This window comes from Lichenostomus cassidix, chromosome 17 (genome assembly GCF_008360975.1).
Source record: "Lichenostomus cassidix isolate B80296 chromosome 17, HeHo_3.0, whole genome shotgun sequence".
NCBI classification, from domain to species: Eukaryota; Metazoa; Chordata; class Aves; order Passeriformes; family Meliphagidae; genus Lichenostomus; species Lichenostomus cassidix.
In genome coordinates this window covers 6,691,401-6,711,756 of record NC_139497.1, presented here as the reverse complement: position 1 = coordinate 6,711,756, position 20,356 = coordinate 6,691,401, and the positions used below count along the sequence as shown (strand labels likewise).

Below are 20,356 nucleotides of genomic sequence, written 5' to 3'. Positions count from 1 at the left end.
AGGCTCCTGCAGTGTGCAGATATTTAGGGTCCCACACATCACATTCCGTGGCAGGACACAGACCCTGCTGTAAACTCATCCCAACTTGCAAACCTGGCAGAGGGCGGGGAGGCTCCTAAATCTGTGGGAGGAATGAATTATCCGGCTCTGTGCAAGAGCAGCACCCAGAGGCCTCCACAACAAGTGCACGTTTATCTCGCTCAGATCTGTCCCTGACCAGCTCTGCCTGTCCCTACTCCTTCCACTTGTGCCACCAAATCCCATCCCAGCTATCAGGAGCAGCACACTGAGGTGTCTTTGTGCAGCTCTGATGTTGCTCCTGGTTTAACCTCTTCCCAACAGGAGATGCTCTGGGTATTCCCATTTCCCCAAGCCTCATCCCCCTCCTCCTGCCTGCCTGTCTCTGCCCCACTTATCCCTGTCTCTGGAAGGGCAGGTGGTGCCTGTATTTAGAGCCTCAATCTTCCTGGGCACTGGACCGTGCCCAGCAGCGCACTCATCGCCGGGGCCGAGTTTCACTGACTGATTGTTTTCTGATTCTGTTTGGCATTTTATCCTGGCTGCATAGAAAACTTATTATAAAATCATGTTTGTGTTCCATAGATTATATCTGTGGCTCACTGCAGAGTGTGGCAGGCGGAGCTGGGGGCCAAGGTGACAGGGACTGAGCTGAAGTGCAGTCGTGGGGCTGGCAGGGGACAAAACAAGAGTCCCCTGGTCAGCCTCGGGTTATCCTGGGGATGGGATGGGTGGGAACACTGTTAAAAATTAGCTGTTGCAATTCTCCTGGCCAGATCCACGCCACATGCTGCAAATAAATGTTCTAAACGCAGAAATTCTGTCCTAAACACAGAATAGTTTCATATTAAATGACTGCAACAGTCCCTGCTGCTGTTAAAAATCTGTTGGTCTTTCCTTTAGATAGTCCCAGCTTGGAACTGCTGCTCATTTGCACCTGTATGGAGTCCAGCAGCCTGTGATAAAGAAAGGTCACAGGGAAAGGTCAAGGAGGAAAAGAAAGTTTTGCCTCTGGAGAAACAATTAGACACTAGATGACTAGGCTTCTTGGAAAGCTGGAAAAATGTTCCAGCCGCCTTCTCTCCAGAGTTGTTTCTGCTCTCTAGAATATACATTTCAGGAGGGGGCTCCTCTATTTCCCCCATCCCTGAGCACAGACAGATCTGCTGGATTTTCCTGCCCACTGCATCTAAAAACAAGAGGTACCCCTCGTTCACAAGTCCATCACGAGATGCTGCTGCTGCCAGAGGCTCCACGTCAGTGCAGTTGGCCATCTGGAACAACCCCCGTGTATCTCTCCATCTCATTGACTCTTTGTTCCATTTCAGTCTCAGCTGAAATTGGATCTTTTATCTCTCCTCCCTTGCCTGTGACTCTTATTTTCCCCCTCATACTGTCTCTGCTGCTATTTATGATTTATTCTCTTGTCGCTGTCCTATTTAATGCTGCAAAATGGTTGGGATGATGGCTTGTGGGGATGGTGGAAGAAAGGTGGAAGGGATCCTGTCCTTCACCCATCACAGTGGAGCTGACTGAACACGGCCCAGTGCTGTGGGAGATGGAATCCCACAGCAGCACCCTGGATTCCTTCCTGCCCAATACAAAGGTGTGAAATGCCCCAGTGCCTTGGAGACACCATCAGGGAGATGATTACAGGGAATCCTGGATAAACCAAAGAGACTCCAGGACCTGGGGCTCCTCTCGTAGTGATCTCGGGGTGATGCCTTAGAATTTTAGCTTCTGTATATCTGTAATGCTGTAATTCTTTAGTGTATATCTCTGGACTCCATCTAGGGTGCTAAGCTGCTGTTCTCTCATTTTGAGACAAAACAATTCTTCTCTAAGCCTGAAACTCATGGACACATTACTGTCTCAGACCCCAAGATATGTAAACAGCAGTGAACTGGGGGAGCAAATTTGGAATAATTGATTTCATTACCTGAAGCTGTAATTGGAGGATTAACCCCCAATATGCAAATGGACAGAACTTATAAAGTATGAAAAACTTGTGACCTGTTGTTCATTTTGGGTGTAGCCCATGGGTGGGCTGTGAGTGCCCTGAATGCACCTGAAGGCCTTCAGTAAATAGAATTGCTTTTATTCTCTTAACTTCATCCAGCCTCTGTTTTAGGCAAGCCCATCAAGGCATCAGGGGCATCACCTTACTCCCAAAGGACTGGATGCTCTTTCCTGAGGGAGCAGCTGGGATGTTACCCCTGCCATTGCACAGTCTCCATCCAGGCTCTGGAGAGTCCATAGGTTCTCTGCTCTCCCCATCCCAGGAACCCCTGAGATGTGCAGAAGTCAGAGCAGAAGACACCACTAGCGTCTCTGCGAGGCTTCTTCCTACACTGGGATTTTTTATCACACGAACGCCACGCTGCAGCTGGTTCTGGGAAGTCTTCTGCCCACACACTAAATAAATTCTGGTGTGGTGCTCTGCTTCTCTATGGAAACCGTACCCTGCATTTCTCTCCATAGGATTTTTCTCATTTCAAGCTCCATAATAAATTAACGAGAAGATGTTTTCTTTACACCAACCATAGGAGAGACACTTTTCTGTACTCGATTAATCTTTAGTGATCTATATTAAATATTTATCTGAAGAAACGAGGCCTGTATTGCAGCAACATTTTCTATTATGAGACTTTATCATATCAAAAGATATTTTCCTGGCGCTGACTCCTTCGTCTGTACCCAGCCAGCATTTCTGATGGGAGGGTAACTTTTTTTCCCCTTTCTCTCCAAGTGACCTTTTCCCTCCATAACAAGCTGCTGATATGTTAGAATTTACTGGGTTATAAACATTTTTTATCGAGTAGGAGGGAGCTGGGTGATTTGGCACCAGCTTCCCTAATAAAACCCAGGGGAGAGGCTGTGATGTTTGACTCCAATAAAGGCCTGGAAGGAGCTGCAACCTTCTGGGATGCTGGTCACGAATGACAAGGGGAGTTGGGGAGTGTCAGTCACGTAGCTTCGCTCTGCTGAGGCACTTTTGGAAGGAGTCCAGCTCACTGGCACGAGAGAGGGAGCTGGGAAGGACCTGGTAAAAGACTACTTTGTTCTCTCCCAGCAGCTCAGAAATTGTGTGATTTATCACTTGGAGCAGCGAGCTGGGATCCCCAAACCCTCCTGTGCAGCAGCTGTGAGGTGGGGAAACACTAAGCAGTTGAGATAAGCGAGAAGGGATGAGGACCTTGGTGTTGGGGTGCTGCAAAAACACAGAGAACTCAGATCAGAGGTTGATTTTGAATTTTCCTACCTGAGGTAGACCTAGCATTGGCCAGAGGTAATCAGAATTATGGCTGATCTATGTGCCAAGAGGAAAACCAGACACAGGATTCTGCTTGTGTATCAGGTGCTGAACAAAACCACAGCAAAAAGAGATGGTCCAAGTTCACCCAGAGCTCCCAACCTCCCACATCTCTTCCCCCCAAGGGAGCAGAGCTTTGACTGGTCAATAACAAAAATACCAAAAGCCTGAACAAGTCATCTCAGGACTAGATATACACACATTATAAATGTTTAGTTCTGATAATATATGACTGAGCTGTTATTTTGACAAATAGCTGGTGAATAATATATCTGATGAACTGCATAATATTTTACTAATGATTAATTTATTCATTCGAAACAAACAAACAAAGCCCAGCCTTCTCTTCCACTATCCTAAAGAACTCTAATGGCTGCAAAGAGCTGTGAGATCCCTCGATGAGCTGTGTCTGTTATTCCTCCTTTTATCGTTGTGCATTTCTAGTGATTTATTACCAGGGAGAATAAATTCATGGCTTATGTTATGGATGGCCTCATTTCAGATTGTAGGAGATTCTGTTAAAAAATTCTTGATTTTGTAATGCCTAAAAATCTACAGGAATTTGGTACTTAGGTAGTTATTTACCCACACAATGTGCTTAAAAACCTATTTTAAGTCTGGACCAAGCTTATCTAAAACATTCTGACTGGAAAAATGTTGTTTGGGACATTGTCCCTAGAGTTAGTCACTGCAGGATATTTACTACAGGATGGAGGTCTGTAAGATTTAGCTGAGGATTGCCCTGACTGTGCTTTTCCCTCTCCTTCCCTCTCAATCCCATTCAGAAACACAATTTCTGTGAGTTCCCCGAGAAGATAAAGGACCAAAGAGCAAGAGCTCTTCCTCAGAGCTCTCCTGCGAGGGAGGGCTGATTGATTACAGATCCAAGGCTGCTCCAGCTTCCCTTCCTAAATGAAAAATTGAGAGCTCTTAAAAATTGAATAAAATATGCCATTCTGAGAAGGATTTCCACTGGCACGAGCACAATAGGAGGTAGTAGTGAGTTGCTCAATATTTCTGTGTGTGCTGGCTAATCCTTTACTCCTCAGTCCCTGTGCAGTGTCCCCGTGGCACCTGAGGATAACTCATCTGTAATTGGTAAGAGCTCCAGCTCTGTGTCTCCAGACAAAGCTTAAATCGCTCACGTTTGGGAGAGCTCCAGCTTCAGCTGTGGCTGGAGCTGCCCAGGAGAGGATTCCTTTTAGCAGCTACTTTCAGGCGTGCAGGAGCTGGCTTTGTTCCATGCTGGAAGAATCTGGAACAGCTTGTAATGTTTTCACTAGACAAAATTTTGTCAAAATAGCTCGTTTCTTAGATCTCTCGCTCTCACTGTAGTCACCGGTGACCGGAGAGGCCAGGATATCAAAAATGTGTTGAATGCAATTCATCAGCCTGAAACACTCTACTGCTAACAAAATAAAGCATTTTGACAAAACCTTACTTGGGAGAAAATGTTTTTCGACCTCACGGAGACAATTTTATTGCACCTAAAATACAAAGGCTTTGCCATCCTGCCGTTTGTTTTCCTCCATCCCTGCAGAATTTCACCAGTTCCGCTCCCCTTTCAGTGCACAATCCCTACCACTGTGAGTGAAAATCCTACTTCAGTGCTACAAACACTTGCAAGACCTTGACAGAGAGCTGAGATGGTTCAGTGCCAACTCACAGACAGCAGCTGTGCACAGAAAATATTTTCCTTGGGATGTTCACCCACAATCACGCAGGAGATGGTCACCAGCGGAGCTGATGTGTTCAACAGAGAGATAAAATACTGCCTTTTCTAAAGACCTGATCCAAATATCCCAGTTCCCCAGAGTGAAAACAATAAACTTACTTTTATGACTCTTCCGCAGGAGAAAATTAAGTCCAAGTACAGTTGGCAATTATCCTGTAAGCTTATTATACAGTAGCATTCAGCCTCTCACACACTCTTGGTTCCTCTTTTGTTGCGTGCTGGAAGAGCTGGTAATTTCTGTCCCTTATTACAGAGTCATTTCACAGGGAAGCATTCTCAGATTTCGTTTAATCCCCTGTAGGCTGTGCAAGATGCTGCAGACACCTCGAGAGCTGTGCACACCAAACCCCAATGGTTCTGAGGGCAAGGGGTCACTCCTGAGTGACCAGCAGAGCCCTGCTTGCTCTGTCACCTCCCCACCCTTCAGCATGTGTGGCTCCCAAAGGGAATGGCACAGCCTGAGGAAACCTGCATGGGGAAGGCAAGTGGCAGTGATGATCCTTTACCATCTTTTCACACCAGCACCCCTGGATTTGGGGTGTAAACATTCCAGGAATATCGTTGTGGGTGCCACACCCCTGGAATTATTCATGGCCAGGTTGGAGCACCTGGTCTGATGGCAAATGTCCCTGCCCATGGCAAGGGGTTGGAACTGGGCTTTTTTCAAGATCCCTTCCAACCCAAATCATTGTTTGGTGACTCTGATGAATAAAGAGCATGGTGCTTATACCCACAGAAACATTGGAACAATTACTTTCAACACCCAAAGGCTTTTCTCTCCTTTCAGATCAATTCAGTTCTTCTGAGATCATCAAACAATTAGCAAAACCTCAGCTGAGGCATTGCTAACTCAGCCAAAACAGCCTGTTCCCTGTGCAATCCTGTGATAGGATGGAAGATTCTGGAATACATTTCTCTCTGGGTTTGCAGTGCTACTGCTCTGTTGCCTGCTCTCCCTGCTTATGCATGCTGAGGAGATTTGCCGTTATGAATCGCACCACAAAACTACCTCCAAACTCAAATTTAATAACCTAAGTATTATGAAGATCAATATTATGGCTATTCTCATTCATATGATTAACACCAATATAATTTGGGGAAATATTTGTGCTGCAGTAGTGACTGGAGACCTGGATTAAGAGGAGATCCTCAACATCTCCACAGAAGAAAAGACACCGTTGTCTCCAGATGGGCAGTGAGGTGCAATGCTCCATCTCTGAGTCTCCATGGGCTTGGATATTTTATCTAAGTTATCTAATAAGATAACAACCCAGCCTTACAATCCCTACAGCCACACTGGTGACTGTTTGAAAATCATGAGTCAGGCTCAAAAAAAGAATTAAGAGATTGGTTTTAAAATTCATGAGACTTTTAAAATCTGATAAACTTCAGGAGTTTTTTTTTCTTCTTTTTTTTTTCTTTTTTTTTTCCTTCTGCTTTTTGAGTATGTAGGAGTCCTTATTATCAAGTTTTCCTCTGCAATTATGAGGGCCGTAAACTTACTTTAAAAATTGAGTTGAGACATTTACATAATCACAGGACTCTGGAAGTGTGGGCTTTGAAGAGACATTAAATAGTCTTGAGATACAGTTCATCATGTGACTTGGCAACACTCACCTGCTGAACAGTACAGCACAGACTCCAGATATCAAACACTCCCAAGGAACAGAGAGGAGTCTTTTATGGGTGGGAGGGGGGAATCTGACACTTTCACAGTCTGCACATGAATGGGGGAGAAGGGGAGGAAAGCAGGGGAAGGAAAACAAGGAGAATTTATCCGTGTGGTGAGGACTATTTGGCTTTAATCAGAGATGGAGCTGAAAAACTTCTTGTCTTATTCCCATTTTTCCTGCTTGCTCTTAGCCATGCAAGACACACTTTTCCCTGTGTGCCAAGCTCTCTGATTAGCCTCACCCTGGCTGTGCACCTGCACTCCCCAGGGACAGCCCCAGACACTTGGAGGGGAGTTAAAAGTAATATTCTTGCTTGGTTTTTCGCTCAAGAGCTGGAAGCTAACACTGAAATATTTAATGCTGAATACTCGATGGGCAGGTTTGCCTTTGCTGAAAAGGCAATAACCAGGATGAGAGGAAGGGGAGGGAAGGCAAAGTGAGGCTGGGCAGGGATGGATGGACTATGAAAACAACTTTCAGGAGTGCATGGGCTATGAAAACATATTTTCAGGGGGGCACAGACAATAAAACACCTTTGTTCTCCTGACACAACACAGCTTCTTCCACCTCCAGGTCGCCGTGGGGTGGAAGTGTCCCTCACTGGTCAGTGCATCCTCATCCAGCCTGAATGCCCTGAGTGCTCAGTGCTGCTCACATCTCAAATCAGTGCTCAAAGCCAGCCCAAGCTCCAGCAGAGCTGCCAGTCACTGCCAGCCCATGAAACCTCTGTTTGCAGCTTGCAAAGAGGCACTTTTACTGCAGAAAGGACAAGCTCACTGCCAGGATGCTTCACTGGAGACAGGTCCCAGCTCTGAGTTACATGGGAGCTCATCCAGTGGCTTTTTCATGATACTCACTCAGGGGAATGAGAGGTTTTTGCAATATCAGGCATTTTTGAGCTCCCAGACCTTGGAGAGAGCACAGCCATCAAACAGGGTTCCCCTTCAACCAGCCTTGTTTATCCCTGGGAGATGGAGAGCATCCAGAGGCTTTTCCCTAGCTGGCCTCTAAAATGCCTGGTTGTTCCCTCTCCTTGCTGAAACTGATGGCAGGACAAAGCACAGTGTGGGGTTTTGGGGTCAGCAAGAGTTGATGGGTGTATCAAAGGAACCCCTTCAGTTTGGGCTACAGAACTTCAGGAGGCAAAACACCTCCTGCCTCCATCCCAGAGAGGACAATTTCAGTGTTGCTGCCTAAAAAGTGCTGTGCAGCACTGGCAGGTTCAGTCAGGCAGCTCTCACACCTCCAGGCAACATTTGTCCATGAGCAGGGGCTAGGTCAGTGTGAAACCTGGCCCTGCAAGGCTGCAGGACAGCCCTAAGCAACTTGGTTTCATGGCAGGAGGTCTGGACTAGATGATCTTTAAGGTCCCTCCCAACCCAAGCCTTTCCAGGATTCCATGATCCTGTTTAATTCTGCCGTTGCACAGCTTTTCTGGGATCTCCCTCCAAATAAGCTCTTCCCTTGCAAGCAGGAGCACACGCTGGCTTTGACCTGATGGGGAATTTGATGGAATGGCTTTGTCTCCCGGCTGCTCACCCCTCTGCTGGGAGCTGTCTGCACATTAAAGCAGATGCTGGCTGCACTCGGGTCATGTTCCCCAGCTTTCTTTTGCAGCCATAAGGACTGGAGACTCTTCCCTCCCTCCCTGCACTCATTTCTTAATTAAAGCTTAAATTCTGATGTCGTCACATGACTGTAGGAGCAGAGCCCCAGGCAGGCATTTAGTGCTCTGTGTTGTCAGCGGGACTTTGATTTAGAAGCATCACAGATCCTTTAGAGGATCCCATCCCTCTGGAAGCCCCAGCCTGGCCCTGCTGGCAGCTGCCACTGCCAGACCTCGGGTGTCCCTCTCAGGGCAGAGGCTTTCCCACGCCACAGAGAGTGGGGATGGAGAGGATCTCTGTCCTCTTGGAACAGTGGTTCCAGAGCCAGGCAGCTGTGAGGAGGCTGGCAGGGAGGGAGAGGGAGGAGGAGGAGGAGGAAGAGGAGGAGGAGGAGGCAGCAGCTGCCAGCAGCCTGCACTGCAGTGCCTCAGCCCGGAGAGCTGGCTGGGTGTAAACACCATCACTGACCCCCTCCTCCCCTCCCTCTCGGTCTTTTTCACTTGATGGGATGTATTTAAGCAGGAAAAAGATAATTCCGTGCTGAAGGGAACCTCATGGCAGCTTCCTGCAAATACCTGGTGGTCACCATGCCAGTGATGGAAGAGCTGCGGGTGTGAAATGGGTGTGAGCACAAGAGCCACCAGCAAACAGAGCCCTGGCAGCCCAATGCCACCTCCACCCAGCCTGTCCCCAGCAGCAGAGCAGATCTCACCTGCCCAGGGTTCTTCTGAGGGGAGCTGGGCTGTGCCAGGACACCTGGCTGCTGCGTCAGCTCCTTCCCCAGGCACGCGTGGGCAGCGACACAAAGGAAGCGCTGGCTCTGCACAGAATATCTGATTTCATCCTGGCACAGAGGGCTGACCCAAACCCTGCTGCAGGCAAAGCTGAGTCCAGGCTTTCTCTGTGTCCTTGGGTTCTGTACCTGCTCTGAGCAGCTCAGCACAGGAGAGTCGCCTGCATGGCTCTGGCTGTCCCGGTGGGACACGTCTTGTTCCATTTACAGAGGCTGGTGGGTGGCAGTCAGCAAAAAAGAAAGGGAAAAAATATACTTTCTGGAACCCAAGGGAATCATTGGAGGGATCCAGAAATAAAATAAACCCTATCATGCATTCTCCCAGTGCTACTTGTGCCAGAACAAAATTATTCTGTCCATCCAACAGGAAGACTTTTTTATTTTAATGTAACAGCTTCTCTGCTGAAATAAGCATGTGCCTGATTTGAAAACATAATTAATAATCTGCTCATTAAAAAAGCCCCAAAACAACAACCCTAAAATATTTTTTTTAAGGTCGAGAATGAAAGCTCTTTGCCTTGTAAGCCTTTAAAATATGTTCCCAAGCCACTGGACCATAGTCTGCTGCTCTGGAGGAATCTGAGATGAACGTGCAGAGTCATTGCTGTTGCAGCATGCTGGGAGCAGCCCTGCTGGGCACAACCTCCGCTTGGCATGTGGAGGGGAAAACTCCCCACCATGCAAGAGCTCCCAGAGGGGTCAAGATGTGGACACCCTTGTCCAAGCCCAGCAGGATGCAGATCTCTTTGGAAAGGTCCAGTGACTGAAATGTTTCTGTGCTGCTTTTGGGATTCACCAGGAGGAGGATCAGAATATTTCGTTCTGGATTGAGAATGGGAATTTTCATGCTAAAAGATGCAACTCTGCAGATCTGTGCAGAGCTCAGCTGATCCAGCCAGAGCTTCCCTAGCTCAGCAGGCAGGACAGGCAGGCACTGATCTGCCCTTCCAGGCACACAGCCCACAGGAGTGCTTTTCTCCAGAGGAACTGGAGTGTCCTAACCACAGCAGCCTTATCAGAATGTGAATTTATCAACTGCTTCACCTCCCCGTGCACTGCTGCCTTCAGGTGCAGGGCTGCCCTTCCCCGAGCCTGGCAGATGTTCTGCTCCCACCTCTCAGCAGCTCCAAGCATATCAAAGGCTGGTGCCACTGCTCCTTCCTCCTGCCCTGTGTTCTCAGGAATATCAAAGAGGAGGAGAGGTGTGTCCTTCTGTCAAGTCCTGTAGCTGCCAGGGATGCTCCCAAGCTGAATCCCAGCTGAATCCAAAGGCAGCCAGAGCAGCTGCTCCTCCAGCCTGAGCAGGGCCAAGCTCTGTGCCTGCTCACCCCAAGCTCTGCACAGCTCAGCCCCAGCCATTCCCTGCTCCTGCCTTTGTTCTGCTCCTGCAAATCCACGGAAAAGCTGCACATAGGCAGGGAGTTGCATTATGCAGGGGATGTAACCACAGCAGTCCCTGCACTGCATGAGGAATGAAGGTTGGGGCTGGAGGAGATGCTGTGCGATGGAATTGTCTGCTTTATGCCCATCACTGAATGGCTCCTGTTTGCCAAACTGCTTTTAGAGCCGCCGAGACAGGAATGTAAATTGTGGCTCTCGTAAAGTTGCATAAACGTGTAGTAATGTCATTTTCAGATGAACATTTACATTGAAGACAACACTAGAAGGCTTCATTGTTTACATGCACTATGGAAATGGATTTCAGGTTTTGGTTTACGCACATTTATTTACACGGCATTTACTGATTACAAAACCAATGTACATCACTCGTTTACAGGCACAATGTAAACTAGGGAGATTCTGTATTTTCGCCTGCATGGATTCCCATTGCTCATTCCACACGGAGGAAAGAGCCTCCTTTCATCTCAGCTCCCTCTGTCCTTCAATGGCTGCGCTGTCTCTCCTAAAAAAGCCTTGCCTCTGACTGGAAAACATAAAAGTTGATGTCCCCTTTAAACAGATAGCATAAAACCCTAACAGGAAAACCTTGTCAGCAGAACTTCAGCTCGACTAAAAAAGCGCAAGCAAAGATTAAAAAGCCTAACAGTGCCTATCAATTCATACCAGAGCTAAGCATCACCTTAATGCTGTTTGAGGAGAACGTTCACGGTGCTTTCTTGGATGCTGCAGGCATCCAAACGAGTGGAACAGGACTGAGAACTTGCCAGGGAGGGAGGATCTGGAGAGTTCATCACAATCCCAATACCCAGCCTGGTTTAGGGAAGCACCACCAGGCAGAGCTGAATTCCTGCTGCTCATCCTGGCTCTCACTGCCTTGCCCAGCCATGCTGGGGAAATTATTGTTGGTTTTTTTTTGCTTTATCCTAAGATGCTGAACCCAGGGGAGATCAAAGCTGGACCCTCAGGAATTTTAATATTTCAAAGTCACCTAGTGAACAACAAGGACAATCAGTCTTTTTTTTTTCAGTCCTTCCCTAACTCAAGGATAGAAAAACTCCTTGCAAATTCAAATTGAAGAACAAACAGCTAAACACAACACACTCAAAATCAAAATGTTTCTCCTTCGACATTTTTGAAGCAGCACTACTTGACTTTGTGTCTTGAGATGAACTTTTGTGCCTTGAAACTTCTAAAAAAACAAATAAAATTTTCACTGGATTAATAAAATGAAAACAAACAGCAAGGCTTAGACCTTTCACTGAGCCTGAAATGAAATGTTTTCGTTTTTTCATTTTACTGAAAAGTTGAACAAACATCCATTTCATATCAACCCATTTTTAATGTTATTTTTGTTCTGTACAACCAGTGAACCACAAAATCAATTATTTGTACAGCTCTAGTGACCAGTAGATTAAATTCAACGCAATAGAGAGACAGCAGGAAGAGTCAATGAGGAGTGGAGAGATGGGAGAAGAACGGCCTGAAAAGATGATGGAAGCAGCTCTAATAGATTTTGTCTCTGCCAGAACTTAGCACAACCAAAACAACTTCACAACCATTTTAAAAGAATTTTAATGCACTTTGCTGCTGGGAAGAGGAGCCTCACCAGTGCCCTTTGTCACTCTCCTGCCTCCATACACACAGTCCTGTCCCTTTGCTGCCACTGACCACAGAATGAATGAGACCAGAAAAGTGATCTAGTTAAAAATTAACTTTTTTTAATTTTTTTTTTTCCTCCTGACTGTTTTCCTGCCAGATCAGTTCCTCAGCTGTGGAAATCTCAGGTTTGCATGAAACTTTCCTGGAAGGTCTGGTCAGGAAAGGCCAAACTTCTGTAGTGCTGGATGTGCTGGAACACATTCTCCAGCCAATAAACTGGTGAGTTTTCCTCCAAGTCAACAGTTTCACATATTTATGTCCCAGAGAATCTGGCTCATTGTTTTTAATTTGTGGTGCCATAAAACTTTGAAAGTTTTGTGAGACAGTTTTGTGGCACCAATTCTTTTTCTCCTTCCTTTATATTTTTTTCCCCCTCTAAGGGAAAATTCAAGCAGCAGAACAGCATATGCATTCCTAAGTCTATTGTAGCTCATGCTATGTGCACAGCAAAGATCCTGCTTCAGGATTCTTGTCTTCCTCTCCACCAAGGGAGTGACATGTTTAGAGAGCACATAGCTGCTCAGATTTGTGGGTTTTCTAGGACTGAATAAAAATCTCTAGTGTGGCTGAATGCATTCAGCAGTGCAAATCCCTTTACGAGCACACGGTTTAGTGTCCACTCTGAATTGGAGAAACAGGGAAATAACAGAAATGTTGGTGAGATGGCACCCTGGGGGTCCCTAATCCAACCTCCCACTTGAAGCAGGACCAGCTCTGGAGCACATCTTGGTCCAGCCAAGCCTTGAAAGCCACCCAGGATGGAGACACCTCTCACCTCTCCTAGACCTGCACTGTCCTCCTGATGAAACAATATTTGAGGGGAAAAAATATCAGGTTTTTTCCCCAGGCAGCATACCAACCAATTTCTAGCCAGCTTGTGCAGCCAGGTACTCCCAACCTTTCCTGTCTCAGGAGAGCCTTTCATTTTTTATCTATCCAAGCCCTTGCAGTACCAAGTGAATGTAAGCAATCAGTCCTGTCCTGTCACCCTGCAGAGGGAGGGATGGGGCAGGACTGGCTGCTTTGGTGTCACCTCCCCTGCCAAGTTTGCAATCTGCTGGTGTATTTGAAGCAGGCCTGACAGAGGTCTCAGAAGGATTCTGTATCTGCAGGTTTCATGGAATTAGGCAGCCTCTGACTGGTCCCACTGCAGGAGAAGTTGCAAGGCGAGCAGATCTCCTTTTTATACCCCAGGGTTTCCCTGCTCTCTTACACTGAGAGCCAGATTTCCCTGTCCCCACTGTCATTTCAGAAAATGGAATTAAACTCCCACACATGGAAAATCCGCATTTCTCCTTGCACATGCACGCTGCACTTGCAGCCCCGTGTGATCATCCATTTTATATTGCTGCTGTCCCTCATGTCCAAACGTCTTGCAGCTTTTAATTAAGTCTGCCCAGCAATGCAGAGTGCTGTCATCTCCTCATGTCCCCTTCTCAGAGGGTGGGGAGGGGATTGAGGCTCTCAGAAATGAGCTCACCCACAGCCCCACCTTCATCCTGGGGCAAAAATCCAGATCCTGTGTGTGTCACATCTCTCTGCCACTCTGCCTGGGGGCTCCTCTTTCCAAGGAGCTGTGTCCTGTCCCTGTTTTGCCACGGAGCTGGCAGTGGCAGCCTCTCTAGCTGGCTGGATGAGCCCCTCTCACCTCATCCCTCTTTGCCTCCCACCTCAGACATTGAACAACAAAGCCTCATCTTTTTTTTTTCTAAAAAAGATTTTTTTTTCCCTTTTTTTTTTTTTTTTTTTTCTAGAAATGATTGTTTTTTTCTAGAACTTGCTTCAGCTGAGCAGCATCGTCAGGGAAATTCCCGTGTCAGTGCCTCTGCCTGGCTATTTGCATGGAGCATTCCAGTGCTCAGCCCACTTTTTGCTTTGCCTCATAGCTAAATAATCAGCTTCTGGGAGAAGGGAAGAAAAAAAAAAGGACAACATGACAACATACTTCAAAGCAGTGGGCTGAAGCTGTTAAGTGTTCTGTGGCAACGGGGATGTTTTCTGGTCTGAGCAGGACCCCAGTCCCAAAGCCAAGCTGAGCTTCATCTGTTTTCCAGCCTTCCTGCAGTACCTCGTACCCAAGGCTCTCATGACTAGGAACAACAACAAGGATGGTGATAATGAATATTCAGACATCCCACAAACCACTCTCAGCATCTGCCATCCTATCTGCGTTAGCATCAGTGTGCACAGATAATGATCAAAGCAGCATTTTCCTGCCAGAGGCCCCCCTCAACCACCCTTATTAGTATGAATCGATGCTGATTAATGTGCTTCCCTAATGCAATTGTATCCACTCCTACTGTTCATGATTTAATAGAAAACATCTCCCCCTTTGCCTGCCTTCCTCCTAATGCCACATGCAAGGTGCAAGCCTTTGCTGAGGGTACCAGGAAAATCAGCGATCCAAGTTTTACAGGAAAGAGGCCTAAAATCCAGTGAGATGAAATGCATGGAAGGAGGGAATGAGACTTTAGTGGCTGTAAGAGTGAGCTGCCTTTCCATGCCAGGATGGCAGACTTGGATCCAGGCTTCCTAGGAAAGATTTCATCAGCTTGGAGGTTCTACAGCAATTCTGCTTATGCAGAATATAAAATAACCCTGCCCACTGCAACAGGCTCTGTGCTTGCTGCTGTGAGGCTTCTGGCCTTCAGCAGTGATGGAAGTCTTCACTCTTCCATGACTTTATGTTGCTTCCTTTTTAACATCACCTGTGAAAAGGGGAAAATGCCGCATTTTGCTTTATGCAAAATGCTTTTTATGCTTTTATTCTCTTAGGCCCACCAGTGGCTTTGCCTTGGTGGGTTTCCAGTGAAAATGGCATGGCCCTAAGGTGCTGTGTCCATGTTCCCACACAGCAGGACACAGGGAAATCACCACTAAACAGCCAACTCTGTTTCAGTTAAGGATGGCTAAAGTCCTCTGGCCTGGTTTCACATCATCTCCAAATCCTTGATCACTGTGGCTGTGAGATCTGCCATCAGCCCTTTGAGAAGAGCAGGGCTCAGGCCAAACCTCGCTCCAAAAAATCCCAAGCGCCCCAAGGAACTGCCTGACAGAGCAACAAACTAAAACCCAGCCAACCTAAAAAAGTATGGGAGGAAAGGGGCATTGAAGGAGAAGACTGCACAGAAAATTCCCATGCTCCATATCAGCTGCTTTTCTAAGGAAAGGAGTGATATCCTTAATGCAGGATATGTGCCTCCCTTGGGCTAGTCTGGTGCAAAGAGCAATTGCGAGACATCATTTGGTGGGAAAGAGGCTGCTATGTTGGAATTAAACAGTTGACAAAATCCCAACAGCTTTACAGATTCTCGGAGTCAATTTAAGGAGCCCACAAAATGAGATTTTACCCCTGTGGGTTTCAGTAAAACGGAATGTTCTGGGGGAGTGTGTGCACAGTCTGGCTCTTAACTGAGAGAATTGGCTGTGGCTCCACTAATTCTCCATAGCCAGGCTGAGTCTGATATCCCTTCAAAAATGCATGGGCTCAGTTTTTAAGTGACCAATTCTGCCAACAGGGCCTGATATTAAAAACAAACAGCCCTCCAGCATCCAGCCAGCCTCCCACCTGATGGCTCCATCTGCTCTGCTGAAGCACAGGAGGTTCTCCCCTCCTCATCAGCTGACCACAGTGGGAGCAGCTTTGTCCCACACTTGTATTCCAAAGGGCTCAGGTCCCAGCAGCTCCAAGCACCACACACATGGCTGGAGTTCCCCCAGGACTCAGCTCCCTCCTGCAGCTCAGTGTGTGCTGTTTGGCCAGGAGATGCCCTTGCAGTCCTCTCTAAACTCTCTCCCTACTGGACTTTGTCTCATCTCTGGTTTTTTTTGGGAATGGTGACTTCTCCAGCACAGTCACCATCTGCAAGACCCCTCTGGACACCTCCTGTGCACACAGAATGCTGATGTTTTCTCCCCTGTTGGAAGGAGAGTGCTGTGTTCTCCCCATGCTCTGTGTGTCTTTCCTAAATGCTTCAGCAATACCCAGCAGAAATGGAGAAAACAGACCCCTTTCCACTTCCTGTACATAAAGTTCATCCTGAACTGAGATAAGACTTCAAATTCATATGAGTTTCCTACAAATCAAAAGGGAATTTGGTCCTCACCCCCTAACGGATAAAACTACAAATAACAGGCTTCACATGCAAACAAGATTTCAGCTCCTTTATAAAAGTGTAGAGGTAAAGCCATGGCACAGAGTGCCTGCTTGGGGTGTGAATCCTCCGTCACGGGAAACCTTCCAGCTTCCCCACAAACCTCTCCAGACATGACACAGGTATGTCTGAACCCGCCTTGGGGAAGAGGCACGGATTAAATGACCTCTCAAGGTCCTTCCAGACCCGTTTCCCTGTGATGCTTAGAGACAGGATCCCAGGCTTGATAGATCTGTGGCCTGACCCACAGTGACAGCAGGGAGATGTGTCTGAACACATCCATCGCCTGGCTCTCCCCCCAGCCCCTGCAGACTCTGTGGAGCATCCCGGGCTGCACAGCTCTTTAGCAAAGGGCAGAGCTGGTGCCAGGGGCGAGGAGCAGGGCAGGGATCTGCAGGCTGGGTCACAGTTGTGTTGGCAGGCAGGGCAGGAGGGGAGCTGGGCAGAGCGCAGGGAGAAAGGCGTTTGGGAAAAGGCGCTTTGTCTGCTGCTCAGTGCAAGCAGAGACACTGAGACCTCAGCAGGGGCAGAATGGCAGCATCATTCCTGCTTTTCGGGGCTGTCTTCCCCTTGAGCTCTTTGGGAGAGGACAAGTGGGGACAATATTCTTAACCTGCCCTTGCTGCACTCCCTGGGGGCCACAGGACAAGTACAACTCATTTTTCTTCCCCATGCAGAGCTGATGCCTCACACATCCCTGTTGCTCTGGCTCCGTGCTCATGGGACAACACTCCCTGCAAAGAGGTGATTTCCTGTGATTCCCTGCAATTCCCTGTCATTCCCTCCTCCCCCATCCCCATGTCCATGGCTCCATGTGCCAGAGCCTGTTCACCAGCACTTCCCTGCCCATGCCTTTGCATGGCTGTGTTTGCAAGTGTCTTTCTGAAGCATAACAGGACCATATAATTATGTAAATGCACACATGGCTGGGAGAGTTTTGAAGCCTCTCTGGGTTTTAGCACAAATCTCCTGACACTTGCTGGCTTATTCCCCTTCACTCTAAAGTACTTGCTGCTTTAATAGGAGGTTCATGTGAGCACCCCAGCTTTTCAGATTAAAATGAAGAGGAGAAAGTGTGTTTCTGGATAGCACAGCTGGCAAGAAGAGCTTGAAACAAGCAACAGCTAAGGCTTAAAAACCTAGAAGGCAAAATAAAATCCAAATTCTGCCTATTCTCTGTAGGTTTTTTTAGTTCTCTGTAGTTTTCTAAACCAAGATCACAGCTCTGGGGGCAAGCCCAGCTCATTCATGGAGATAAATCCTCAAAGGTCTGTGGTAGGCAGCACTCAGCTAAGGCTCCTGCACAGCAGTGTGAGAACTGTCACACTGACGTGCGCGGTGACATCTTTATGTGAACCTGAAGCTATTGGCAGTTCACATGCACCAGTTTGGTACAGATGCTGGGGCTGTCCAGAGCTCCATTGATTTGAAAAAGCTGCTTGGGAAGCTGCCTGTGAACTGTCTGTCACCACGAATGAAGAACACCCACCCCCTCGGTTCCTTTTCATCTGGCTCTGTGCTCTGCACATTGCCATGACACCGCGGCGCCTTCATCTCCGCTATCAGAGCGCTCCACCCCAGCCTTTGAAGCGATTTGCATCGCCAGCTGAGGGCCACGGGGAGCCAAAGCAGCGTTTCCAGGTGGAATGGGGACAAGGATGCATCTCCCATCGACTCCCAGCCTGCAGCCCATGAGAACTAGCAGAGCTCCCACCGCCTAAAAACGCATCCACGCCGCAGCAGCCCGACGTACCTGTATATTTTATATCTGGTTGTAAATCCTTGACGATGTCTTTCCACAAAGGATAAGTAGCTCCGTGAGTGGTGGAAAGGCCCCCTGTCTGAAATAAGCCAATCAAACTCCTTGGAGACATGTTGGTTGGTAGCAGCTGGGTCCTGGTGGGAGGGCTGTACGAGTATATGGTCCCATATAAACAGGAGGTAGAGGAACTCAACAAGCCTCCAGTTCATGCTTTTCTGTCTGCCTTTTTCCTCTCATTCTTGCTCCATTCTGTGGAGTCCTGTTGGAATAGAGAGGGGATAGGAGGAAGGGGGGAGAGAGAGAGAGAAATGGAGGGGAGGAGAGGGAGGAGGGAGAGAAAGAGAGAGTTTAAAAACGAGAATTGCTCTGATCCTTTGACAATCATCTCAGGGGGAAAACAGACATGAAAAATCAAGTTTTAAAAGACTTCGGTTTGCCTGTGTTACAGCTTAGAGTATTTGGCAGTGTTTTATTCATGTATTTAAGTGGTGCCTTTAACCTCCTGAGCATATATCACCTTTGAAATAACCAGGTCCTGACCTGAGACATCCTCACCCCAGCTTCTCCATCATTTCCCTCGTGAAGTTCTCCACAGTGCTGCAAAGGCGAGTGAAGGCCAGAGCAGGAGGTGGCTGCACCCTAGGCTACAATTACCCCTTTATTGTCCCTTTAATGCTGTGCCAGAGAAACGTGTCTTGTGCTTTCATGTCTCTCTGATGATCTGTAATCCATACTCCGTGCAACCTGAGCAATCTATAAAGACCCAGCTCTTACTTTCAAGTGCTGCCAAAAAAAGAAATAAACCAAAATAATTACCCAGGCTTCGGCGACGAGCACATGTGGACACACAGACACACACAGCTGTGAAATCCTGCCAAACTCTGACAGAGAAAAATGTCCTCACCCTGCTTTCCTGCCGGGCTGGTGGGGAGGTGTGTGTGGTGCAGGGAATGGGGTCTGCTGCTATTTCAGTTATGGTCATGATGCCGGGTGATTTTGGCCTTTTCTTCCTATATATCTTTTTATACATTTTTATACTTTTTGTATATTTTCTGTACCCTTTATACACTCTTTGTACCCTTAGCCTACATGCTTGTAATTTTTGTAGCTTGATATTCTTGCTTAGTTTTGGGGTCCTGCAAAGCGGAAAGACCAAACATTCACAGCAAGAGGGAAGAGAGCTCTGTACTATCTCAAAACTTGAGGCTTCAACCTTGGTTGAAGCCTTCTCTCAAGAACATATTTTGTAATCTGGGCTCTAGCCTCATTTAGGGGGGGAGTGATTAGAATAGGGGGGGCAATTACTTCATTTATTATATTTCTTATTGGGGGATTTTAGGTAGATATGCTAATTTGTGAAGTTGATATAATCGTATATGCATTGTACATGTGTGCATCTAGGCGTGTCCCACCTTTGAAGAGCTGTGCACCTATTAATAGGATCCTATTAAATACCATGGTAAAACCCTTTTACCCCTTTTAACCATGTCTGTGCCATATTTCTACCAGCCAAAAGGCAACAGTCAGACCTCGAGTCTCTTCCCAAGCTCAAGGCTCTGCAGGGTGACATGCTGAACACTCACATTCCGCCAGGGAGATTTCCCAGGGAGCTCCAGGGGTGTCCCTGCCATGGTGGGACAGCAGCTCTCCCACTGCACCCCAGCATGGCAAGGCTGGGGACAGCCCTGCAGAGCCAGCTCCTGTCCCCATGTGTGCCAGGACATCTGATGAGTGGGCAGGGAATCGGGGGCGAGGTGCCTCACAAAGGTTACACAGCATGCCAGGGGTACAGCTGGAAGAGAGCCCTGCTCTCCTGACTCCCATTCCCAGCGCCTCAGCCCTTAGCTCATCCGCCTCCGCAGCCAGGCTGCTGGCACCCTGCCCTCTCCCAGCACAGCCATGTGCTCTCCTGGTGCCAGGTGAGGGGCTGGCTTGGCTGTCACCCTGCTCCCAGCGTGGTCTCCTCCTGCTTGCAAAGCACAGCGTGGTTGGCTTGTGCTTCTCCCTGCTGGGAGCTGCTTGGAAAAAGTCCTTTCCACGCTCAGGGCTGGTTCCTCCTCCTGCCTTCTGGGTTTTGTGGAGGATGTGCCAACACTGTGGGTGCTTCCCCCACTCTGAGAGCACAAGGTGTCCTCAGGACAGGTGACACCCACCTGTTTCTGTAAAATACAGTGCAGAGAGACTGCAGCTCCTTTTTAAAGCAGGAGAAATGAGGCTACGCAGAGCTCTGCCACAGTGAGG

At 47.8% G+C, this 20,356-nt stretch overlaps 1 protein-coding gene across 1 annotated transcript in view; it reads right to left on the bottom strand.

Moving 5' to 3' along the window:
- BRINP1 (BMP/retinoic acid inducible neural specific 1) overlaps positions 1–20,356 on the bottom strand; it is an 84,141-nt gene that overhangs the window by 38,359 nt on the left and 25,426 nt on the right. Inside the window, exon 2 of the mRNA XM_085077203.1 lies at positions 18,107–18,374. Within this exon, the coding sequence (XP_084933329.1) occupies positions 18,107–18,324 (218 nt within the window). The 5' untranslated portion in view covers positions 18,325–18,374. The remainder of the gene's footprint in view (positions 1–18,106; positions 18,375–20,356) is intronic.